General features: G+C 43.9%; 1 protein-coding gene across 1 annotated transcript in view; it reads left to right on the top strand.

The window, feature by feature from the left end:
* The window catches only part of LOC137324900 (interleukin-12 receptor subunit beta-2-like), a 43,808-nt gene that overhangs the window by 6,080 nt on the left and 10,769 nt on the right, over positions 1 to 26,959 (top strand). Inside the window, 10 exon segments of the mRNA XM_067989593.1 lie at positions 345 to 571; positions 4,404 to 4,543; positions 6,503 to 6,650; positions 8,348 to 8,427; positions 13,419 to 13,632; positions 16,083 to 16,277; positions 18,975 to 19,076; positions 19,190 to 19,342; positions 24,219 to 24,359; positions 25,911 to 26,022. Coding sequence (XP_067845694.1) covers positions 345 to 571; positions 4,404 to 4,543; positions 6,503 to 6,650; positions 8,348 to 8,427; positions 13,419 to 13,632; positions 16,083 to 16,277; positions 18,975 to 19,076; positions 19,190 to 19,342; positions 24,219 to 24,359; positions 25,911 to 26,022 — 1,512 coding nt within the window.

The following is a 26,959-nucleotide window of genomic DNA, read 5'->3' as shown; positions in this document are numbered from 1 at the left end:
TATGCAAATATGTTGGCCTGAGCTTCACTGGGCATGTCTCTACAGTGGCTCAGCTGAGAATAGGATCATACGTGCAGAGGATCTTGGGTGTGTCAATAGTGCTGTGGAATTCCAGCAAAACTCACCACCGCCTATAGCAAATCTAACAGCTCAGCAGATCTCAATCATGTGGGTGTTAAATGTTCATAACCATGGTCTGTGTTTTGCAGAGTATCTGGGAAATTTCAAACTTGAAGAATTAACACCTTGGTTATCGCTGTTCATTTTTTTCAATGCAATAAGTGCAGCACTTTTCATTTCAAAGGTACAGATATGTTTAATCATGACCGTATTAAATTTTTCAGGTTCAGAAATGAGTCACACAGTTTCATTGCCTCAGCTGCATCTGCAGAGCCATCAACTGGAAAATGCACAAGGCAAAGGAGGACTCAAGAACACCAAAAGCTGGGCTTTGCTTGTGAATCTGGACACAGTTTCAACCCATACTCCGTTTATTCAGCTTGGATAACTGCCTTAAACCAACTGGGGAATCAATCTTCAGCTTTCATGAACTTCACCTTGGATGAGATTGGTGTGTGACAGTTTTTTTTGTTAATACTTATGTGTGCACTCTGGACCATGCTAAACCACGAGGCTGGGCGACTTGCTCTCTAAAATCCCAGACCATTGCCAATATTGTTTTGAAAACAGCTACTCAATACTGGACCAGAGATGATTCTTCCACTAATTTTCCCTTTGGGTGCAAATAACTGACTCAAGTAATGGCAACCACCATATTTTGTGGTCACGAAGGGCCTGAATGTGAGCAATACTACATGCTAGCAATGCAGTTTTTGCACATCTTGCCTTTATGGACCTTCTTCAACCATCAGAATGACTAGAAATAAAACTGGTAATTTGCAACTTACATAGGAGGAATAAATGGGTGTTATAAATTACTCCTTGAATTATGTTAAAGTAACTAAGGGTTAAGTTGAAAGAAATCTATTACTAGACTTAGTGTTTAACATGTTCAGTCAGACAGAGCTGCAATGAACATGGCAAATAGAATGTTGAACTATATAACCAAAACAGCAGAGTAGAAATGTCGAGCTGCAGGAGGCCAGTAGATAGTGTGACAGGCCAGAAGAGTGTGGAGTTTAGCCTCAGTGGGAGTTCAGCCTTGAGGTACAGTGGACAGGAATTTATTTCCCATAAAATTAATATTTATGTGAAGTGAGTAAGAGGAGTTTGATTTGTGTGAGAGTTTGGTGCTAGTGGGGGTTTAGGCTAACACTATCTAGATTTTTAAAGTTAGACACCGAGGGATGGCAATGCAGGGGACCTTAGTGATTTGTGTGGAGTGCAATGTATGGGCCACCATGGATCATCAGTGTAACCAGGGACAGCACATTTAAACTAAGAGTCAGAAAATACAGTTTCTGGAGGAGAGGATCTCCATGTCTGAGCAGCAATTGGTCACACTCAGCAACACCAGAGAAGATGAGGGAGTTCTGGATCGTACTGTCCAGAATGTGGTCACCTAAAGGCAGTACTGGACAGTTCAGGGCACTGGGATCTCGAGGGCAATTAGGGATGGGCAATAAATGCTGGCCTCGCCAGCGACGCCCACATCCCGTGAACGAATAAAAAAAAAGTGTGCAAAGAGAGAAATGGGTGACCATCTGCAGGGGCAGCAGAAGGAGACGGGACTTACAAGTGCAGGGATTCCTAGAGCTACTAGATGTGTCCAATAGATACACTGGGGGTGATTTTCATTTTGAACGTACATCGAGCAGACAGTGGATGGAGCGATCGCACCGACTGCCCGGTGTGATCAGTGGGAGACCCGATCAATTTTGGTGATTGGGCTTCATTGGATCAAAATTGACAAGTGGCCAGCGTTAAACGATCACTGATAGGTAGCTCGCAATGTGGGGGGGATGCAAAATCTGGCAGCTCCTCTGCAGAGCCAAGCCAGCGGGGAGACTTTAAAGGTGTGGGGAGGTGGGCTGCAGAGGGATGGCAGTGGGTGGGAACATTCATGCTCCTCCTGGGCCCACAAAAATTGTTTTTAAAAAAAAACTTACCCTTCTGTTTTCCGAGTGACCTCCAGTGGTCCCTTTTAAGGATCGCTGGTTTGGCTGCTCAACATTCAGTTTCACTGGGTTGGGGCTTGCGTTGGGGTCCTAAAAACATCATAGGACCCCAGTTGGGATATATGCATGAGGCTGCTGACCGATTCTGGCAAGAACGCTGACCGCCTAATTGAGGCCTACTTGAGAATCGCAACCAGCGGGCCTTGGGTGGAAACTCAGCGGGAAGTGCTTTTTTCCAATTATCGTCTGCTGCCGCCCCATTCACGCTGAAAAACGGGGCAGCAGTGAGATAAAAATGGCCCCCATAGTATGAGGTGGGCAGTGCCAGTGGCTCAGAGGTGGGTGGTCCTGAACAAACACTGCAGTGCTGTGGAGCAGCAGACTACCCAAAGGGGTGAGAGCCAAGTAGATTACAAAAATGTAAGAGTGGTAGTAGTGGGGTTCCAAAGTTGGGGGTATAGATACAACAACAAGAACTTGAATTTACATAATGCCTTTAACGTAGGAAAACATCCGAAGGGTGCTGCACAGAAGCGTAATCTGACAAACACATTGAGACCGAGCCAAAGAAGGAGATATTAGGAAAGGTGACTAAAAACTTGGTAAAAGAGATAGGTTTTAAGGAGCGTTTTAAAGGACAAGAGAGAAGTAGAGAGGCGGAGAGGTTTAGAGAGGGAATTCCAGAGCTTGGAACCTAAATGGTTGAAAGCATGACTGCCAATGGTGGGGCAAAGGGAGTGGGATGTGCCTAAGAGGTCAGAGTTGGAGGAATGCAGAGTTTGCAGAGGGTTGTAGGGTTGGAGGAGATTAAGAACAAAGCTATGAAGGGATTTAAACATAAGGATGAAAATTTTTAATTGGAGGCGTTTGGGGATCGGGAGCCAATGTAAGACAGTGAATATGGGCGAGTGGGACTTGATGAGGGTTAGGTTACGGGTAGCAGAGTTTTGGATGAGCTCAAATTTATGGAAGGAGGATGGGAGACTGGGTAGGAGAGCATTGGAATAGTCGAGTCTGGAGACGATAAAAGCATGAATGAGGGTTTCAGCCACAGGTGGGCTGAGGCAGGGACGAAGACAGGTGATGTTACAGAGGTAGAAGTAGATGGTCTTTGTGATGGAGAGGATGTAGGGTCAGAAGCTCAGCTCGGGGTCAAATTGTTCAGCTTGAGACAGTGGCCAGGGAGGGGGATGGAATTGGTGGAGATGGAACGGAGTTTGTGCGGGAGGCCGAAGACAATGGATTCAGTCTTCACAACATTTAACTGGAGGAAATAGTAACTCATCTAAGACGTGACCGAATGGGAACCCAATAGAGGTATGGAACATAGTGAATGGTATAGAACAGATAACTCCAGAACTGCACTTCAAATTAAACTGTGACAGTAGGATAATGGGCTACAAGTTCAAATTAGCAAAATGCAATTCAAGACTTGTCAGAAAGTTCTTAACACAAAGAGTGATCAACCCCTGGAATGGACCTCAGGGGAGAGTAGTGAATGCAAAAACCTTGAAATTGTTTAAAAAACAGCTGGATGCTGTGGTGGACTTTTGGGTCTTTCTGGATGGTCACGCTCATCAGTATCCATCTTGTGATATTGTGATCACATGACTTTTAAACAACTGCACATGCACAGGTTTGTGCAGGAAACCTAATCCCTTTGGAGTGGTTCTGTGTAATATAAGGACAGCATTAAACATCAAGGCCCTGGGTTTATGCTGTGGGATACTAACGTACAAAGGTTGTTTTCACATCCTCATTCTCTTCCCTTAGAGAATAGTGTGAAGTAATGGAAGGATTTGCAGGCTGATAGGCCACAATGTGAACACTCCTTCCATGGCTACACCATCTTTATACCAACTGATAAGGTGCTAATTCCTATATAGCGGGAGGGTTTTGTGTACTCCCACAACCCTTACAGTGAGGGAAAGGGCACCCATCGGACGTGAGTCTCCCACTGGATGCCAACCCAGAATTCCAGAGCTCTGGGTCGCCGCTCGTCAGGACTGTCTGGAGTGAGGTATGAACCCTGCACCTTCTGACTAGGGAATGCTACCAAGTCAAAGGCTCACTCTTACAAAGATGGGTATTAACCCATTTAAAATAAATGAGCTAATGCCGCTACTAAAATAGCAGAAAAGATGAACACACTAAGAATTTGTATTCCAGTATCCCACATCATATATTCTGGGCCTTTATATGATGCTGGCAGTCAGAACCAGTGCACATACTTTTTATTTCTACGTTGAATCAGTGCTTGGTCTTATTTGTAAATCAATATATTGATGTCAATTCAGTAACTATAGCTCCAATCTTTTTTTTCAGTGAAACCCAATCCTCCCAATATCAGTAAGGTAGAATTCAGCAGCGGTTCACCCATAATTAGCACAATATATTGGAAAGACCAACAGAACACAGAATGGCTTGAAATCCGATGTCGAAGTACCAACAGCAGATGGGAAAAGGTAGCATTTATTTATTTTAAACTGTTTATTTCACTTGCAGTATTTCCATTTGATAACTTACAAAAGCCTGGGTTTCTCACCAAGTACTCTCTGATTTGCCAGCAGTATTTGGCAGACCTGGGCTGTAGATCAGCTACACTGGATTCCCCTCACTTTAACATTCTTCCAATTTACTGTTGGCTTTTCTGGCTCATTAAATGAGGCAGAATAACAAGGTGGTAATGTTGTTCATTCCACTTTCCAACATCCCTACCTCAGTGGCAATCATGCCCATATAAAACGGACATTCAGAGTTGTTAAACACTGGAGAAAATTTGAAGAGCCGAGCACAGATATTTTGAGCATTTCTGCAATCCTATCTTATCCACAATTTTGGATTTTTTTTTGCTCCTGCCCACTATTTTGTCACTTGCCTTTCTACAATTTGCTGTGGTTTGCCATTTCCCCTCCTCCCTTCAAACAGGGCACAATGGGGTTGCCATGGAAACCAACCCTCTAACTTTGTTTCCTGGAAGAAAAGGAGGAGGAACAATGGAGAGAAGCCAGATTGCTTAGGCTACACCATTGACGCATGGCACCTACTGATACCCCTACAACGGAGATACAAGTGGGGGTGTACCTACCTGCATTTACCTGACCAGCAGCCTGAACAGGATACGGAGGACAACTGTTGTCTGGCTGCAAAATGAATTCACGTCGTGTACAAGAGACCTTGATCGGTACATTTGGCCACTCCATGACCAGTCCTGTGTCCAGCTTTCCCCACTAATATGCCATTGTCTACAGAATCTACCCTGTGTGCCATAAATCACACAGCTCCCATTCATTCTACCAGATGAAAGCAACTACCAAACGTTGCAAAGAACAGCGTCTGCACATACAACAAATTTAGTGCAATCATAATGTCCATGGCATCCCCAAGTCTTTCTACTTGCTTCCTCTTGGTGCCATGTGTATGATATGTAACTTTTTAGACCCAACCTCATCCTCCTAGTTATAATTACCTGCTTCTCTTTCTCTGAGTGGTGGGAGTGCTTGAGGTGGCTGGCTGCTGGAACTAAAGTGGACCTTGTCTCACAGCAGCAAGATCGCAAACTGGACCATGGATAGAGAGGGTGGCCCTATGCTCTTCCAGGCACATTTTCAGGCATTGAAGGAGACGGGCTGGAAGGCCGGCATGTAGCACAATCCTAAGAGAGAGTAAGGTTACCGTGGCCATAGCTGCCATGCCATTATTAATAGGCACTGCCGCCACATGGCTACTGATCTGTGGGAAAGCAGACCTAATGGCATTGATGAGGTCAGTGAAGCCCTGCGAATCTTTCTGTATCGCAGCCCCAATTTTCCTTTTCAGGTCTATCCACCATCTCGTGTGACTGAGAAGGCAAGTGGTATCTTAATCTTAGATAAGTGTTAATGTAATGGAGAAGCATGAAAGCAGCCCAGTATAGACACCTCAGCTGATTTAAAGCACAGGAATTCAGCAGAGTACAGGATAAAACTTGTATCTTAAACTATGGTATCATACGTTGGCCCGGAATTTCCTGGAAATGTACATCATAGGATCCCGATTTGCATATTAAAAGAGCCTACCACCTGACTAAAGCAGACGCTTGGTCCACCCAGCAAGAGGCCCTGGGGAAGATGGGTGTGGCCACACCATTGGTGGGATCGGTGCAGTAAGTCATTCCCCACTATTTTTGGGGAGCTGTTGCTCCATTTCTATCATGTGGGAGGCCTCAGAATCTTCCCAATCAAATCTAAACACATAAAGCTGTGTTTAGTTTTAATAGTGAGATGTATTAAAATAGGTCATATCTTTAGGACAAAATGAGTGAGCCTGACTTCAAATGAGTAAGACTCAACAGACCTGCCTTATTGTTGACATGAGCCCATCACCAAGGTTTCTCATATTTTCCTTTGGGTAGAGCATCATACTCTCTTCTGGTTTGATTTCAGAAATTCTTCACCAACTCGACAAGTTGCAAGGTGTATGATTTGGAGCATTTCACAGAATACGATTTCCAGGTTCGCTGTAAGTTTCATCACACCCATGGACTGTGGAGTGACTGGAGCACTTCCTTTGTAAGCAAGACACCAGAGGCAGGTACAGTTCTCCTCCACTGCTGTGCTGTTTGGATTTCTTTTGTGTTAACTCAGTGAAATGATTCCTTTACTGTGTGAGCATCACTCCATCTTGGTTCTGGAGGTAACAAGTCATCCACATTACCATTTCTTAATTATGACTTCATAAGTTGCTCATTTGAAAGAAAATAGGACAAAAGAAAATTGGAGAAAGACTCTTCCATTGTTTCAGTGGGTAAGTGATGTGGCAATGAACTATACAGAGCAGGAAGGCCACAGTTTTGATCCTTGGTTTGTGTTGAGTTAACTGATCTCAGCCAAGGTAGAGTTAACTGATCTCAGCCAAGGTAGTGGTAGGGACATGGAAAATAGTCACAGTGCCCCATAGTTCCTGCTCCTAATTGCTACCCAGTGACTCTGCTGGAAAGTGCAAGTGGGAAGTCAGGTGAGGAGAAGATCTTGCTCCCCAGTCAAAAATTCTGCCAACGTTCACTGTTCTGCCTCACTAGGGTCGCCAACTCTGGTTGAATGTATTCCTGGAGGTTACATCACATGACCTTCTGCCTCTAATTGCCCCACCCCCACTCTCCCTCCATTGGTCACCTGACATGTCCATCCTCACGCTGCACTGCCTTCTCACATCAATTGGAAAGCGAAAAGACTCTTCATTACCCAATTGGATTATTCTTGTCTGTCAGTCAAATTAGCCTTTTTTTCCCATCTCCAATATTTTTGTAACTAATAAAAAGTGTTCAAAGAAAACGAAAAAAGCACTTTTTTAAAAAGCCCATATGATTTTTCTCCAGGATTTCTTACAGCAGTGTCCTGGAGATTAATCTTCAATTCCTGGAGACTCCAGGCCAATCATGGAAGGTTGGCAATCTTACGACTCACACATAAAGAACAGCTACTTTGATGAGGCACTACAGTGTGTCTGCAGAACTAAGCCTTAGAAAAAGTTCTGTTTTTTTGTAGATGAGTGACGGATGCTTTGCAGGAACTAGTACTGGCTCATTGCCTCCTGTGTAGGTACTCATACTGTACTTTTCACACCCAGCCTCCTGACTCAGACAGTTTCTGATCAATTACAAAGCAGAATGCTGACCTCATTTACTTTCTTTATAAAGCACTAATGAATGATTTAACCAAAGGTGTGAAATGCAGTTAAAATAATTCTTGCATTATTAAACCTGTTGCCTTTGTGCTACAGTAATACAGTTACACAGTGGGCAGCAGACACATTGGAGTGCAGTTGGTGTAAAATGATTCCTGTCAATTCTGGTGTATATCCAATAACTACAACAACGCACGCATGCTGATGTTTACGTACAGAGCATAACAATCTTTCAGAAGTCTCATAGTGCAGCACAGTCTTTGCTCGTTGCACTGGATTTTGTCAATATTCTGAGAAGACGGGAAGTCACTATCATTTAAGAATCTAATGAATGGGTAGTCCATGCCTTCATGTTGAATCTATTGATGACATTGTACACAAACGTGCAAGATGTTGGTTGATCCTTCTATTTTATCCCTGACTTTTTTTCCCCATTAACAATCTGTGTTATATCAAAACTGATGCAGTGAAGGGTTACTGTGCTGAAGAGGAATTCATTCAGGTGATTCACCTACATAATGATGGGCTTTTGCAATGAATATACATTAACCTTTTATTCCAGGTTATTATGTCACTTCAGTAGTGTCCTTTTTGTCCTTGCACAGCTCCCATAGGACAGCTGGATGTCTGGTACACAATGGACCTATCAGATCCTAACGGCCCGAGAGTCACTCTCTTATGGAAGGTAAGAGATTTCAACTACTAAATCGATAAGCCAATCATAAGATAAATCAACGTCTGGTTTTGCTTACCAGTTAAGTATAAGTAAACAGTAAAGTTGAGGGGTTTAGCTCTGGTAATGATAATTAGTTTCACAGAAATAACCTGACTTCAGCCCATTGAATACCAAACCAGATCTCAGCCTCCTCGAAAGGAAACAATTTCCAGGGCCTTCTCCAGTTCAGCTCTGCTCCCTTTTATTATATGCCAGAGAAGCAGTCTTGAGATGTTAGTTTAAGGGGCATATACACTGACAGAAATTCCCAACAGATAGACTAACCTGAGCATTAGTAAATTAACAAGCGTATGCAGCAAGTTTGTGTTAGAAGGATTTGCTGTGTGACGCCCCTTTAACAACAGTTGTAGTTCTAGGTTTTAGTTTGTATTTATGCCATTGCTCCTGTATGGCCCTGCATGGTAAACATTCAAAAGGCAGTAAGTTAGTATGCATGCTTTTAATGGGGCAGCAGGAAGTGAGTGACAAGTTATCAGGAAATGCTTTGTTCCATACATATTTAGAGCAGCTACTTGTCACAGAAAGCTGTTCTATAACCTGTACATTACAACAATGACTTTTTAAAACTCATTCATGGGATGTGGGCGTTGCTGGCAAGGCCAGTATTTATTGCCCTTGAAAAGGTAGCGGTGAGCCACCTTCTTGAACCACTGCAGTCCGTGTGGTGAAGGTACTTCCCCAGTGCTGTTAGGTAGGGAGTTCCAGGATTTTGACCCAGCAATGATGAAGGAATGGGCGATATATTTCCAAGTCGGGATGGTGTGTGACTTGGAGGGGAACGTGCAGGTGGTGTTGTTCCCATGCGCCTGCTGCCCTTGTCCTTCTAGATGGTAGAGGTCGCGGGTTTGGGAGGTGCTGTCGAAGAAGCCTTGGCGAGTTGCTGCAGTGCATCCTGTGGATGGTACACACTGCAGCCACTGTGCGCCAGTGGTGAAGGGAGTGAATGTTTAGGGTGGTGGATGGGGTGCCAATCAAGCGGGCTGCTTTGTCCTGGATGGTGTCGAGCTTCTTCAGTGTTGTTGGAGCTGCACTCATCCAGGCAAGTGGAGAGTATTCCATCACACTCCTGACTTGTGCCTTGTAGATGGTGGAAAGGCTTTGGGGAGTCAGGAGGTGAGTCACTCGCCGCAGAATACCCAGCCTCTGACCTGCTCTTGTAGCCACAGTATTTATATGGCTGGTCCAGTTAAGTTTCTGGTCAATGGTGACCCCCAGGATGTTGATGGCGGGGGATTCGGCAATGGTAATGCCGTTGAATGTCAAGGGGAGGTGGTTAGACTCTCTCGTGTTGGAGATGGTCATTGCCTGGCACTTGTCTGGCGCAAATGTTACTTGCCACTTATCAGCCCAAGCCTGGATGTTGTCCAGGTCTTGCTGCATGCGGGCACGGACTACTTCATTATCTGAAGGGTTCCAAATGGAACTGAACACTGTGCAATCATCAGCGAACATCCCCATTTCTGACCTTATGATGGAGGGAAGGTCATTGATGAAGCAGTTGAAGAAGGTTGGGCCTAGGACACTGCCCTGATGAACTCCTGCAGCAATGCCCTGGGGCTGAGATGATTTGCCTCCATCAACCATTACCATCTTCCTTTGTGCTAGGTATGACACCAGCCACTGTAGAGTTTCCCCCCAATTTCCATTGACTTCAATTTTACTGGGGCTCCTTGCTGTCACCCTCAGTCAAATGCTGCCTTGATGTCTCACCTCACCTGGAATTCAGCTCTTTTGTCCATGTTTGGACCAAGGCTGTAATGAGGTCTGGAGCCGAGTGGTCCTGGTGGAACCCAAACTGAGCATCGGTGAGCAGGTTATTGGTGAGTAAGTGCCGCTTGCTAGCACTGTCGACAACACCTTCCATCAATTTGCTGATGATTGAGAGTAGACTGATGGGGCGGTAAATGGCCGGATTGGATTTGTCCTGCTTTTTGTGGACAGGACATACCTGGGCAATTTTCCACTTTGTCGGGTAGATGCCAGTGTTGTAGCTGTACTGGAACAGCTTGGCTAGAGGCGCGGCTAGTTCTGGAGCACAAGTCTTCAGCACTACAGCCGGGATGTTGTCGGGGCCCATAGCCTTTGTCTTATCCAGTGCACTCAGCCGTTTCTTGATATCACGTGGAGTGAATTGAATTGGCTGAAGACTGACTTCTGTGATGGTGGGGATATCGGGAGGAGGCCGAGATGGATCATCCACTTGGCACTTCTGGCTGAGAATGGTTGCAAACACTTCAGCCTTGTCATTTGCACTCACATGCTGGACACCGCCATCATTGAGAATGGGGATGTTTGCAGAGCCTCCTCCTCCCGTTAGTTGTTTAATTGTCCACCACCATTCACGACTGGATGTGGCAGGACTGCAGAGCTTTGATCTGATCCGTTGGTTGTGGAATCACTTAGCTCTGTCGATTACATGCTGGTTCCGCTGTTTAGCATGCATGTAGTCCTGAGTTGTAGCTTCACTGGGTTGGCACCTCATTTTTAGGTACGCCTGGTGCTGCTTCTGGAATGCTGTTCCACACTCCTCATTGAACCAGGGTTGATCCCCTGGCGTGAGGGATATTCCGGGCCATGAGGTTACAGATTTTGGTGGAATACAATTCTGCTGCTGCTGATGGCCCGCAGTGCCTCATGGATGTCCAGTTTTGAGCTGCTAGATCTGTTCTAAATCTATCCCATTTAGCACGGTGGTAGTGCCACACAACACGTTGGATGGTGTCTTCAGTGTGAAGATGGGATTTCGTATCCACAAGGACTGTGCGGTGGTCACTCCTACCAATACTGTCATGGACAGATGCATCTGCGACTGGTAGATTGGTGAGGACGAGGTCAAGTAGGTTTTTCCCTCGTGTTGGTTCACTCACCACCTGCCGCAGGCCCAGTCTAGCAGCTATGTCCTTCAGGACTCGGCCAGCTCGGTCAGTAGTGGTGCTACCGAGCCACTCTTGGTGATGGACATTGAAGTCCCCCACCCAGAGTACATTCTGTGCCCTTGCTACACTTAGTGCTTCCTCCAAGTGGTGCTCAACATGGAGGAGAACTGATTCATCAGCTGAGGGAGGACGGTAGGTGGTAATCAGCAGGAGGTTTCCTTGCCCATGTTTGACCTGATGCCATGAGACTTAATGGGGTCCAGAGTCAATGTTGAGGACTCCCAGGGCCACTCCCTCTCTGTGCCGCCACCTCTGGTTGGTCTGTCCTGCCTGTTGGACAGGACATATCCAAGGATGGTGATGGCCGAGTCTGAGTGTGGCTATGTCAGGCTGTTGCTTAACTAGTCTGTGGGACAGCTCTCCCAATTTTGGCACAAGTCCCCAGATGTTAGTGAGGAGTACTTTGCAAGGTCGTCTGGGCTTGGTTTGCCTTTGTCATGTCCGGTGCCTAGTGGTCCGATGGCGGATGGTCCGTCCGGTTTTATTCTTATTATGTCTTTTTGTAGCATGATTGTACAACTGAGTGGCTTGCTAGGCCATTTCAGAGGGCAATTAAGAATCAACAACATTGCTGTGGGTTTGGAGTCACATATAGGCCAGACTGGGTAAGGACGGCAGGTTTCCTTCCCTAAAGGGCATTAGTGAACCAGATGGGTTCAAAAGTCTACACTTCAAAAGTACTTCATTGGCTGTAAGGTGCTTTGGTGCATCCTGAGGTCATGAAAGGCGCCATATAAATGCAAATTCTTTCTTTACCTTGGCAGCTTTCTTGAAGTCTGCCATCTCCTTCTGTATTTTAATCCAACTCTTTTGGTTGGTGTATATAACATTGACCTGTCAGCCATCTTCTGCCAGACTTGCTGTACCGGTTGTTTCTGGGAGAATGTTGCCCAGTGACAAAGAGCCCTTTCTTTATTCACTTCCTGTGACATCATCAAATCCAGTGGTGCGTGGGCAAGATGTTCTCCATCTTCTTGCAAATTTCCACCAGGATATAACTACTTCCTCCCCAGTGCATTAACACTATACAATGTCTTAAGTGCAACTTGACACTGAGCCATATATATCAAGAAGGCCCCAGGGTATTGTTGCTCTTGACCAGGGCAGCACTCGGGATCTTACAATTGGTATCAGCACTCTTAAGCGAGGGAGAGAAAAATCAGTCATGTTTCACTCTCCCGTTTGTTAGCTGATCATTTGTATTGGAAAGTGCATGTGTCTTTGGATGTCAGGTGAGGACAAGAGTGAACTCATCTGTAATGTCTCCACAGTCAAATAGTCCTCCAACATTCTAGGCTCACTCATAAAGGATGGTCACTTGGGCACAGTACTGGGGATAGTCAGTGACAATGAAACCTTACCTAAGGAAGGATATACTTGCCTTAGAGGGGGTGCAATGAAGGTTCACTAGATTGATTCCTGGGATGAAAGGGCTGTCCTATGAGGAGAGATCGAGTAGAATGGGCCTCTGGAGTTTAGAAGAATGAGAGTTGATCTCATTGAAACATATAAAATTCTTACAGGGCTTGACAGGGTAGATGCTGAGAGGCTGCTTCCCCTGACTGGAGGGTCATTGTCTCAAGATAAGGGGTCGGCTATTTAGGACTGAGATGAGGAAAAATTTCTTCACTCAGAGTGTTGTGATCTTTGGAATTCTCTACCCCAGAGGGCTATGGATGCTCAGTCATTGAGTATATTCAAAACTGAGGTTGATAGATTTTTAGACACTAAGGGAATCAAGGGATCTGGGGATCAGGTGGGAGTTGAGATAGAAGATCAGCCATGATCTTATTGAATGGTGGAGCAGGCTTGAGGGGGCCATGTGGCCTACTCCTGCTCCTATTCCTTATGTTCTTATATCCAATATGAGTTTAAGACTACAGGTGAGAATTGGAGGGAGGAAAGCAGTATTAAAAAAAAAGAAAGTGAGGTCGTTGTTGTCTTTTTTTTACTTGAATCCTAAAGAAGAGAAAATTAACTAAATCTCTTCTTTTACTATCGTAGCTCCTCAATGTGCCTGAAAGTAGAGGAAGAATCCTGGGTTACATTGTAACACTTCAGAAAAGCACAGAGAAAAACACCACCATCTGGACAAAGCAGACTATGAACACGTGGTACACTGTGGGCATCCCCAGGACAGGATATACCATCACTGTGTCTGCTTACAACTCCAAGGGGAACTCTCCACCCACTCAACTCCTCATACCATGTTTCACAGGTGAAAAAAGGTCTTTATTTTATCAATGTTGCAAGAAGGTCTAATGTATTAATTTTGAGGGAGATGAGAGGGAAGTGACAGGGGGGCATAAAAGAAGAGAAAAACAGAAAGGAAAACATTGTCAAATTGTTTTTTGTTCATTTGCCTCCTGTTCTCCCCCCAATCAGTTATCCTCCGTCTCCTGAAGACCGTGGTTTGTGCTGGGCTAATGTTCTACTTTCCCCTGGCACCTTGTTCAAATGGCCATTCTCCAAATGTGAGCCTAGGCTTCAAGTATTGGCTGGTTGTTTAATTGTGCAGCACATCACACTGAGCGTCATTCTTTCCTCACCTGACATCCACATGCACATTTTCAGCAGAAGGTACTAGACAGGGTGGGGACACAGGCTGAATTTACCTCTTCCTCACCAAGGCTGATTATCGTGGCCCTACTTCCACTACAACTGAGATCAGGTAATTCAATGCAGACCAGGGTTGAATTGAAGACCTTTCTGACCTATATGGCTGAAAACCGCACACGTGATTGGCATCCATGGAATTGTATCCCAGAATGGGTCGAGACCTGTAGCAGAGGAAAGAAGACAAAAAAAAATCCAAGAAGTTACATAAAGTATTACCTATATTACACCCCCCTCCACAGAACTTGCTGCTTGCATGGTTCCCAAATGTATTTATATATTTTTCTTCAGCAATTTTCTCCGCTTCTCTCCTGAAGGCAGTGGCTCCTGCCTGGGGTATGTTTCTATGGACGCTGGGCCAGTACCTTGTCCAAGTAATTAATTTTGAGACTAGACAATGAGTGTCGGCAGGCTCTTCAACCATGAAGGACATCAGGATAAGCCGTCACTTAGAAAGGCGTGGAGTAATCGAGGACAGTCAGCATGGATTTGTTAAGGGAAGGTCATGTCTGACTAACTTGATTGAATTTTTTGAGGAGGTAACAAGGAGGGTCGATGAGGGTAGTGCATTTGATGTAGTCTACATGGATTTCAGCAAAGCTTTCAACAAGGTCCCACATGGCAGACTGGACAAAAAAAGTACAAGCCCATGGGATCCAAGGGAGAGTGGCAAGTTGGATCCAAAATTGGCTCAGTGGCAGGAAGCAAATGGTTATGGTCGATGGGTTTTTTTGTGACTGGAAGGCTGTTTCCAGTGAGGTCCCTTGCTTTTTGTGATATATATTAATGATTTGGACTTAAATGTAAGGGGCATGATTAAGAAGTTTGCAGATGATACAAAAATCAGTCGTGTAGTTGATAGTGAGGAGGAAAGCTGTTGACTTCAGGAAGATATCAATGGACTGGTCAGGTGGGCAGAAAAGTGGCAAATGGAATTCAGTCTGGAGAAGTGTGAGGTAATGCATTTGGGGAGGGCAAACAAGGCAAGGGAGTACACAATAAATGGGAGGATACTGAAAGGTATAGAGGAAGTGAGGGTCCTTTGTGCATGTCCACAGATCCCAGAAGGTAGCAGGAAAGGTAAATAAGGTGGTTAAGAAGACATGGAATACTTTCCTTTATTAGCCGAGGCATAGAATATAAGAACAGGGAGGTTATGCTGGAACTGTATAAAACACTGGTTAGGCCACAGCTTGAGTACTGTGTACAGATCTGGTCACCACATTACAGGAAGGATGTAATTGCACTCGAGAGGGTACAGAGGAGTTTTACGAGGATGTTGCAAGGACTGGAGAATTTTAGCCATGAGGAAAGATTGGATAGGCTGGGGCTGTTCTCTTTAGAACAGAGGAGGCTGAGGTGTGATTTAATTGAGGTGTACAAAATTATGAGGGGCCTAGATAGAGTGGATAGGAAAGACCCTGAGCAGAGAGGTCAATAACCAGGGGGCATACGTTTAAAGTGATAGGTAGAAGGATTAGAGGGGAGCTGAGGAAAAATGTTTTCACCCAGAGGGTGGTAGAGGTCTGGAGCTCACTGCCTGAAAGGGTGGTAGAGGCAGGAACCCTCAACTCATTTTAAAAAGTACCTGGATGTGCACCCTGCAGTGACATACAAGGCTACGCACCGAGTGCTGGAAAGTGGGATTAGGCTGGATGGATCATTTTCGGCCGGCGCGGAACACGATTGGCCGAATGGCCTCCTTCTGTGCCATAAACTTTCAATGATTCTATGATCACAGTTGAACCTGTCCTTAATACTATGCCCATTCACGCATACGTGAAGCAGGGATCACGAGAGTAATCGGCAATAGGAGCACTTCCAGATTTGCCCTCCCTAACTCTGAGATGTTGAGGCTATTTTCAGTGACCTGATCCCTTCACTGGCTGAAATAATTTGCCACAGACCAGATATTGGACCTAGTACCTTCTTGATCTGCATGGTACAGCTAGTCACTGAATAAGCACTCTGAGCTATAAGGGGAGCCAGTATTTATACATCTTTAAAGCACAATACTCACTTTTTATCCACTGATTTTTTTTTTATGGACAGATCTTCCTCCGCCAAGAAACATCGCAGCTATGTATGCCGGAAACAACCGGTTCAAAATTGAGTGGACGGAGCCAGTCAAACAACCAGCCCCGGTCCAAGGATATGTAGTGGAATGGACAGAAGTAAATGACAAAGTTAATCTGAATATAAATTGGATTAAACTCCCTCCTCAGAACTGTTCAGCAACATTAGCAGGTAAAGTGGGTCACATTCTTTTAAATAAGCAGCTAATGTCATCACCTAACATGTCCCAGTCAAACACCCTTCAGGACCTGGTATCATGTCATAATTGTGTTTTTGGAGGGGCTGGGAATAAATTCTGCATTATAGTATGACAGATCTGAGGTCTATTCATTTTCAGATCTTAAGATGCTCTATATTATGGGATAGATTTCTGTTTGTACCCTCTGGGCCTGGGTGGAGGTCAGGAAGGATTGTACCCCCATAACAGAACCTGCCTGATCTTCCCTCCATTCATTAAACTGGAAAGAACTGGCCAGGATCCATTATGGACGTGCGATTCTCTCCACCTGATTTTCCGTTCTGTGTTCCGCCGCCAGCTGATACAGAAGAAAATCTACCCCAATGCATTTTAAAATAAAGTTGTACAATTAGTCCAATGTCTTGTTTTTAAATGGATTCTCAGCGAGTCTGTTGGGAAATGATTGTTTCTGTAGTTTGGTGGCGTTCAGTGTGCAAAGTCAGGTCATCTGAGTTTGATATTGAAGTGGGGGGAGGGGATTCAACCCCCCCACCCCCACCCCCACCCCCCAGCTAAGAAATCTCCTGGGAGAGATTTTAAAAATAAAAACCTTAGGCTAATTTAGGGAAAACCCTGGGAAATTCCTCTCCAATCTCCTGAAGGTGATCAAACAAGTTCAAGAGAAGACAGTGCCTAGGAGACACAATCCCCAAATGATCCAACTACCTTCTATTTGCAGATATGTCAGCCACTCTCAGGAACCCATCCAGCTCACTTTTGAATGCTTGCAGCAAGTCCACACTCATTGCATGAGCCAGCAACTTATTTCAGAGGTCGATGACCCTCTCCAAAAAGAGTACATCCTCGCATCTAACTTAGTTCTATGCTTATGTAACTCATACCTATGTCCCCTGATCCTCTCTAACCTACCTAGCTCAAATAGCACATCCACTTGGACTGAGTCTATTCCTTTTATATTGTGATCTTTCAATGCCTATGGAGTTGAGAAGAATGGATAAACTTAACAACATAAGGGGGGCAAAGTTGGATAAGGACCGTTTCGGGCGGGGGTAGCGCGATGCGCTAGTACCCCGTGCCCGATGGACCCAACACAGGCTGGAAGCAAGTTTGGATTCACCAGAGGACTTACCTGCAATCAGCCTTCCTTTCCAGGCCTTGCACGTGGAGTCAATGCAATTTGCACTTTCCACCACCAGAGGGAGCTCAATCCTTTAAAGGGAGGATGTGTCTTAGAAATCTCTTAAAGGTAGCTGGTACCTGTTTTGTGCTGAAAATAACAGTTTAATGCTTTGACATGAGTGGTCAAGGTGAGTGAGGTCAACTGTCAAGTGGCATCTCCTACCAATTGCACCACGCACTACACCCCCCATCACCCACATACCAACAAACTCTTTCCATCAGTACTCAACTCTTTCAATCAGATGCTACCTCTCACCCTTACACATTACCACTGTTTCAAGCCGCCCACCCACAACTCACAGGCCACACACACTGGCAGCTATTCAACCATGACAGGCACTTCACCCAGCCACACGTCCCGCTTTCTTGCAGGAGAAGGTAGCACATATCAAGAGGCAGCAAGTGGCCGTGGCATTTAGCCCCTCGAGCCTGTTCCGCCATTCAATGAGATCATGGTGGACCTGTGACCTAACTCCATATACCCGCCTTAGCCCCATATCCCTTAATACCCTTGGTTCACAGAAATCTATTAATCTCAGATTTAACATTCACAATTCAGCTAGCATCAACTGCCGTCTGCAGAAGAGCGTTCCAAACGTCTCCCACCCTTTGCGTGTAGAAGCATTTCCTAACTTCACTCCTGCACGTCCTGGCTCTAAATGTTAGGCTATGTCCCTGCATCCTAGTATTGAAGTCTGGGAGACCTCCAAAAACAGTTACAAATCTCTCGGCAGCCAGAAGCAATAATCCAGCCACTAACCTGTAAATCCTGCATGGTCCCTTTAAATAACACTGGTGGGGGGTCCTCCAGGCACTCTAAGACACGTTCAGATGGTCGGGGTTGAGATTGTGCATTGAGTTGAGTGTTACGTCCCAAAATGGTGTCTATCACTTTAAATCAACGTTGCACACTGATTGAAGCCATTTTCTTTCTACTTTACATGATTCCAGCGTTCGTTATCTGCACCTGCGCTAACTCCTATATCAAGATGGCGTCTGGCACACGTCACGCAGGAAACCTGCGTGCGCATCCAAGGCGCCATCTTGGATGTCAGAGAGGCTGTGTAGCACCAAAACAACGGGCGCTACACGGCTCAATTTAGCACCCAAGGAGTTCTGCGGTCCTGAAAAAGAATGAGTTAGAGTGTGTAGAGATCAGTTTTGGCTTCAACACAGTAAGGATGCAGGGAAGAGGAAGAGCATGTGTTTGGAGCTTAGGAGGAACAAGAAAGGAAAGTACAGAGGAACAATGACTATAGTATCATTGGTAAAATATAAAGAGGCAAGAAAGGCTGAAACAGGAAAAGGCTGATGAGGAATGAGAGAAGATAACAAACTACCCAGGAGTGTACCCAGGAGTGCGAGAAAGATACTAGAAGATTCTCCCCAGATATTTCACAACAAACTATCACACATTCTCTCTTCCCCACCCCATATATTAGGCACAACAGAATACTTTTGAGTATGACTACTATCTTACTGTGTTGCAGAAAATATAAAACCCAAGACTTGTTTTCGGATCTCCGTCTACGCCATTTATGAAAGTGGGGCAGGGAGACCACTGTCAACCCAGAGATACTCTGCCCAAGAAGGTAATCAAAGTAGTGGTAAAATTCTAATCTTGTGTAAAGAAGTACTCAATCGGCATGTGCTGGTGGTAATGAGATGTTATTTTAATCATGGCTTTAAAAACATTTTTATTCAGCAGCACCACTGTCAGGACCGAGAGCCTTCACCAAACACAACAATGCTGTAATATTCTGGAAAAATGCTCCACAAGACCAGCAAGTGGGTTGCATCGAAAGCTACACTATTTACTTACAGGAGGAGAATTCCAAGTTACCTCCCACAATTTATAGTACGTATACTGGAGAAATAGTAGTTATGGATAAATATCTGTGTGTGAATGGGATTTACGATCTTAAAAATGCATAGAACCACGGAAGTTAACAGCGCAAATGGAGGCCATCCTGCCCATTGATCTGTACCAGCTCTTTGCTAGAGCAATCCAAAACTAATCCCATTGCCCCGTTCTTTCCCCATCGTCCTGAATCTTCCTCTGCTTCAAATATTTATCCAATTAATTGGCATTTGGAAAAATATGTGTTAATAAATGAAAGTCAGCATGGATTTGTTAAAAGCAAATCGTGTTTGACTAACTTGATTGAGTTGTTTGATGAAGTAATGGAGAGGGTTGATGAGGGTAGTGTGGTTGATGTTGTATATATGGACTTTCAAAAGGCGTTTGATAAAGTACCGCACAATAGACTTGTTAGCAAAATTGAAGCCTATGGGAATAAAGGGGCAGTGGCTACGGTGGAGACGAAATTGGCTAACGAACAGAAAGCAGGAAGTAATGGTAAACGGTTGATTTTCAGACTGGAGGGAAGTTTGCAGTGGTCAGTGTTGGGACCACTGTTCTTTTTAATATATATTAATGACCTGGACTTGGGTATACAGGGCATAATTTCATTAAGGTTTGCAGAAGAGACAAAACTTGGAAATATAGTAAACAGTGAGGAGGATAATAACATACTTCAGGAGGACATGGTGAAATGCGGATGAAATTTAACGCAGAGAAGTGTGAAGTGATTGATTTTGGTAGGAAGAATAAGGAGAGGCAATATAAACTAAATGGTACAATTTCAAAGGAGGTGCAGGAACAGAGAGACCTTGGGATGTACCAAGTCTTTGAAGGTAGCAGGACAAGTGGAGAAGGCTGTTAAAAAGGCACACAGGATCCTTGGCTTTATAAATAGAGGCATAGAGTACAAAAGCAAGGAAGTTATGCTAAATCTTTGTAAAACATTGGTTAGGCCCCAATTGGAGTATTATGGCCAATTTTGAGCGCTACACTTTAGGAGGGATGTCAAAGCCTTAGAGAGAGTGCAGAGGAGATTTATTAGAATCTTACCTTGATGAAAGACTTCAGTTATGTGAAGACTAGAGAAACTGGTATTGTTCTCCTTAGAGCAGAGAAGGTTAAGGGGAAATTTGATAGAGGTGTTCAAAATAATGAAGGGTTTTGCTAGAGTAAATAAGGAGAAACTGTTTCCACTGGCAGAAGGGTTGGTAACCAGAGGACGCAGACATAAGGTAATTGGCAAAAGAACCAGAGGTGACATGAAGGAAAAAAAAAATTACGCGGCGAGTTGTTATGATCACTGCCTGAACAGTGGTGGAAGCAGATTCAGTAATAACTTTCAAAAGGGAATTGGATAAATACCTGTGGGGAGGAAACATTTGCAGGGCCATGGGGAAAGAGCAGGGGAGTGGGACTAATTGGATAGCTCTTTCAAAGAGCTGGCACAGGCATGATGGGCCGAATGGCCTCTGTTTGTGCAGTATCATTCTATAATTCTAATTTCTCCCTTAATTGATGCAACAACCTTTGCTTTATCCATTCACTGTGGCAAAGCTTTACTTGGTAGAATAACCCTTTGTGTGAAGAAATATCTCCTAACCTCTCTCCTTACTTTAAATATCTTCTAACCTCTCTCTTTACTTTAAACATCTCCTAACCTCTCTCCTTACTTCCTTAGGGACAGTTTTAAATTGATGACCTTTTGCTTCCCAACCAGAGGAAATGGGCTTTCCCTATTCACGATGAAAACCCTTCATAATATAAAAAACCTCAGATCATTAGACTAAGGAGCCTTCTTGACAGCTCAGATCATGGATTTAGGGTTGAGTGAGCAATAGAGCCATGTGATCCAGAACGGTCCAATCCCAAATCTGTGATGTGTTATCTGTTCCCAGCTAGAACAGCAGTAGGATCACTAAAATTGGCCTCAGTGCCCCAGGATGGGGAGGGGAAATTACCCAGAGTCTCTGTTGGTGATTGTTTTCCAACATTGCTGGGAAGTGTATGTGTGTTGATGTCAGGTGAGGACAGGAGTGGGCTCAGCTGTAATTCCCTCATGGTTGAATAGCTACCAACACTCACTCCATTCTCACATATGAAGACTGACCACTTGAACACATTTCTGTGAAACTGGGTCCCATAATGAGTTAGGACTTTCAGGAGATGAGAGGAGAAAAAAAAACAAATATACTCAGACAATGAAATAATTGATGAGCCATGATGATTCCTTTGCTACTGGGGCCAGAGAGATTGCCTGGCATCTGTGGAGGGCAGCACGCCAGAGTTGAATAATGGAATTATGTCGGGGGGATGAATAGTCTGGAGTTCTACTTGTTTATCTTTGGGCAAAAGACAATATTGTGGATGGTTTTGGAGAGTCCATGATAGGGAAGATTGCAAATGGCCTTTTGTCATTCTGTACTACTTTATATTCAAGAATAAGGACTATATATATTGTATATTTATATAACAAACTGATCTCCTGTGGCATTGCTCATAGGTAGTCTGGGCCTGGAGCAAGGTGTGATGTTGTGAAGTTGTGATGTTTAGTTGCTAACCTGGCTGCACTTTATGGCTACTGCTCAGGTATTCCCTGTGAGTAAGTGATCTAAATAAGTAGATCTGGAAGTCAGTTAGATGCTAATACAGTTGCTGTTTGAAGTTTTTTACAATGACAACTACTTGATTCTGCTCCTTGCAGAAAGGTCAGGTTATCTCAAGGTCAGGAAAATCATCAGTCAGTGATTGGTCTTCTAAAAAGGATCTGTTGTGTGTAATGCAAATTGTGACCTGTGAAACTTAATGGACACATTCCAAAACATATAAAGAGATAAATATTGATAAAATGTTACAATGTTCAGAGGAAAGTATTTTATTGTTTTCTCTTGAAATTTACTAAAATATCAAAAACTCTTTATAGTTGAGCTTTCATATTTCATAAAAACATGAGAAATAGGAATAGGAGTAGGCATACGGCCCCTCAAGTCTGCTCCACCATTCAATAAGATCACAGCTGATCTTCAACCTCTACTCCACTTTCCCGTCCGATCCCCATATCCCTTGATTCCTTTAGAATCCAAAAATCTACCGCTCTCAGCCTTGAATATCATGGGGGCTGAATTTTTGTAATCATGGTAATAGAATATTTCTTCTACATTTTGGTGTCCAATGCTAAGAGTTAGGCAAGAATGTCCCACTCTTGACCCAGAATAACATCTGCACTTTTGTTCCCCGCCCATCATTGGGAATTTGAAAATCCCTGAAGCAGGGGTTTGTGCTATAAATTGGGCTGAGGCTCTTGGCAAATCATTTCACATAGGATGCTTACAACCAGCAGAGAAAGCAGTCTTTCATCCCATCGGTCTGAGCTGGATTCAAACCAATGTCCCAAAAGTAAAATGATTTTGTGCTAACTGACTGCATCACCCAGTCATTTAATGGCTGAATTTTGATATATAATGACAGATTGAAATTAGTAATTATTTGAAATGATTAATTATTTAATTTATTTCAAAATGATTTGTACAATAGTCTGAGCTAACACATGGTCTGGATTAACTTTAAAAGAGGAAGTGCATTTTATTAAATAGTTACACAATCCATAAGTTGTGTGACAAATCAGAAATGCGGTTTGGTAATTATACTTAATAGTATCACTCACTTCTTGCTACCCATTTTTATAACCTAGAAAGGCTCGTTAAAGAAATCTGGGAGAAGACATCGGGGGTAATTATCTAATCAGATGTGCTGGATTGCAGGGAACCTCACCTGATAGGGCATATTGAAAAATCTTGGATCCCCTACCCACTATTTTCTATTCATTGAAATCTGTACTCTAAAAATTACCATATTGTGTGTGGAATTTCCCTACATGTGACATCATGAATGGGGGGTTTTACCCACAAGCCACTAAACCTATCCATGATGTCACAAGAGGGGACATTCTACACAAAATACCTACTAGCAGACTACTCTAACTAACTAAGTCCATGTTTCACACTGCCAGATCACTGAGCACATTATAATGAGGAGCCAGGGCCAAATGGATTAGTTTGAAAGCATAAAACAAGTAGTGACTTACAGACACAGTATTTGCACAGGTATACAAGACTGTGTCACCATTCAATAAAAAGACTTGCAATTATATAGCGCCTTTCATGATCTCCGGACGTCCCAAAGCACTTTACAGCCAATGAAGTACTTCTGAAGTGTAGTCAGTTATAATGTAGGAAATGTGGCAGCCAATTTGCGCACAGCAAAGTCAATTAGCAATGACCAGCTGAACTGTTTTTGGGATGTTGATAAAATACACTTCCTCTTTTATTCTCACTTATCTTATCTTGATCACTTTGAAAGTGAAGTTATCAAAGATCAGAACACCCACCTACCCTCTCAGCTGATTAGACTGCATGGCCCATGGAGACTCAAATGAAGAGAAAATAGCTTTAAACACACAGAAAAGCAGAATGTACTCAATTGATTCACTAACATTATAATGCAAGAACCATGGAATTAGGTTCCCCCGCCAATGGCTCAATTCTATATCCACTACATGGTGTGGTAGTTAGCTATATAGATCAGGAAGCACCCAGGTTCAATGACTGGTCTGTGCCGAGTTACCCAATGTGGCAGTAGGGATGCGACAGTTTACATCAGTGACCCTAGCTAGGAGAAGAGAAACAACTTACCCAGCATTCCAATTCCACTGACCGGACTTGCTGTGGGACAGCATCACGAGTCACCACTAACCGGTTAGGAGGGGGAGACATTGAGGTGGTGAATGAAAGTAAAACAGATGCCAATAAAAGGACAAACTGGAATAGTATGATTAGGAGTCTATAATTTGTATTCATTCTTTGCTGTTGCATAGGGCTTATTGATCCAACCAGCAGGAATTACACAATTCCAGATCTGAAACCCGGAACAGGATACATTGTGTGGATGACAGCGGTAACTAGAGCTGGAGAAGGGAAGCATGGAGAACAGCACAGATTTTACTTCAAACAAGGGAGTAAGAAAGTTTAACAGAACTCTGAATGCTTTGAGTCTAAACAGATGTTTACAATAGGCGTGTGGCAGCATGGTTCAAATCTGCCACGGTTTTACTCCAGATAATAACATTGTAATATCGATGGCTATTGACTAAACTACTGAAGAAAAGCATAAATAGTTTAAAATGGCATACAGTAGTAAATAAATCTACCACCTTGGGGGATTTTTGTGTCGCTACAGCCCCGCTTACACTTAAAAATGGGACCAAAATCAAGCAGTAGGTCATGATTTTTTTTGGGCAGATTTCCATCCAGGTAACTGAAGCTCCTGTCAAAAACAGGTGGGAGGCTCTTGCATATATGCAAGTCGGGGTCAGATAATGAAGTTAAGACCCCCAATATCATTTTCACCTCAGTACACCTGATTATCTTCAGTTCCTGGCCCCATCCACCAACCATGGGTGGTACAAGTCGGAAAGCAGCCATTTCTAGCAAAGACTAACAAGATCCTCAGCCTCAGTGGATGGAGGTTTGGGAAACATTTTATGGCAGTCACTTGAGCGTTTTGAACCTTAAAGGCATCTGAATTGAATGTATTTGCTGCTGTAGGTTCTGCACACAAGATGTCTGCTGCTCTTAAGTGCAGCCTATTTTCATTTCTGATACCTAAACCCCTCCCCTTTAAAAGTGCTGCTGCAAGCCCTTTACATTCAGCCCCCCCGCCCCCGATTTCCCGACTCCAGATTGAGAGCCGCCTATTGGGGAGCATGTTATAATGAGGACCTAGGACCAATATGGATCGGTGCCAATGCTGACTCTTCTGGCTGGCTGCCACACACAATTTTAAATATAATACAATTTGGCCTACCACTCGCCTGAATAACACTCAAAACGAAAATCACACCCCCTTATATATACTGAACCAAACAAACCAGGAAGGTCCCATCATACCACACCAACTGGTGTGTGCCATTTTAAAGACACATAAATTGTTTTATTCAAGCCCAGCTTTCAAACTGTCACATGTGAAGAACAACCACTTGGCTGAGGTAGGTGAAAGAAAGAACTTGCATTTTTATCACAACCTCAGGACGTCCTAAAGCACTTTACAGCCAATGAAGTACTTTTTTGAAGTGTAGTCAGTGTTGTAAAGTAGGAAACACGGCAGCCAATTTTGCACACAGTATGGTCCCACAAACTGCAATGTGATAATGACCAGTAAATCTGTTTTAGTGATGTTGGCTGATGGATAAATATTGGCTCTTCTTCAAAATAGTGCCATGGGATCTTTTACATCCCCGAGAGGACAGACAGGACCTCGGTTTAACGTCTCATCTGAAAGATGGATGAAAGGTATCAGAGGGCAGTCGTATACCTGCATGAGTCAAATTAGTGGTTTGGGAGAGAAAATTGTACAGACAGAAAAAAAATTCTCAATAGTGTAAGAGGGAGATAGTCAATATTTTGGAGTTACAGACAAGATAGACGAAGGTTGAAGGAGGTTGGTCAATCTGCTGAAGTTGTTATTCTGATCAGTGGAATTAAACTGCTGAAATGTTCTTGCTCTTCAGGTGTTCTTCCACACTCTGACAGCAAATCCATCATAATGGTCGTTGTTGCAGTAACATTCTTGGTTGCTGTCACAGTTTCTGGATTTTGTTTATGGCAGTCGGTGAGAAACAGGTAAGAAATCTGAAATTGTGGTATGCTTTCTGTGATTATCTCTTTAAAGATAAACCTCACTACCTTTTCTCCTATGTCGTGTCTACATCTAGCCGGGGGCGTGGCACTGGCTGGATTGCTCTTGCATAGAGCTGGAGCGGATTTGATGGAGCGAATGGCCTCCTTCCGTACTGTAACCTTTCCATGATACCCTTTCATAATCTTAGAAGACCTCTATCAGGTCACCCCTCAGTCTTCCCTTTAGGTATAACTTCTCAGTTCTGGTATCATCCTTGTATATCCGTTCTGCACCTTCTCCAGTACCTCTATATCCTTCTTATAATAGAGACCAGAACTGTGCACAGTATTCCAAGTATGGTCTAACCAAGGTTCTATCTAAGTTTATCATAACTTCTCTGCTTTTCAATTTTATGCCTCTAGAAATGAACCCAGGGCTGTGTTTGCTTTTTTATGGCCTTATAAACCTGTGTCATTAATTTAGTGATTGAAGCTATACAGCCAAGTTTGCAGATAACACTAAGCGGTGTACCTTACAGCTTGTACATGCAATCAGGAATTACTTCTTCAATTTTACCTTTGCTGAGTGTTACTGGTTAGTGGAGAATAATTTACACAATCTTCAGTGGTAGGTTGTGAGTACCATTCACCAGGAGCTCCACGTGATGTGAATAGAAAAAAAAAAAAGTCATATGGGTAGAGCTCTTTATTTTTTAAATTAAGACACTATGTCTTGTTTATGCACTTTTGATTCAAGTATTTCTCATCCATTACCTGCTACATGAAGCAGGGGTGTAGCCACTGGTGGGCCTGAGGGGGTCATGACACCCCTCCCCCATTAGCACCTAGGCCTACCCAAATCTTGCCCACGCTCAGGCAAACTGCAGCAGCAGCAGCAGAGGAGGGTGGCGTAGATTTCCCCAACCTAGCAGTCTTGGAC

The sequence above is a fragment of the Heptranchias perlo genome, chromosome 9, assembly GCF_035084215.1.
Source record: "Heptranchias perlo isolate sHepPer1 chromosome 9, sHepPer1.hap1, whole genome shotgun sequence".
NCBI lineage: Eukaryota > Metazoa > Chordata > Chondrichthyes > Hexanchiformes > Hexanchidae > Heptranchias > Heptranchias perlo.
This window is presented reverse-complemented; position numbering and strand designations above follow the sequence as displayed.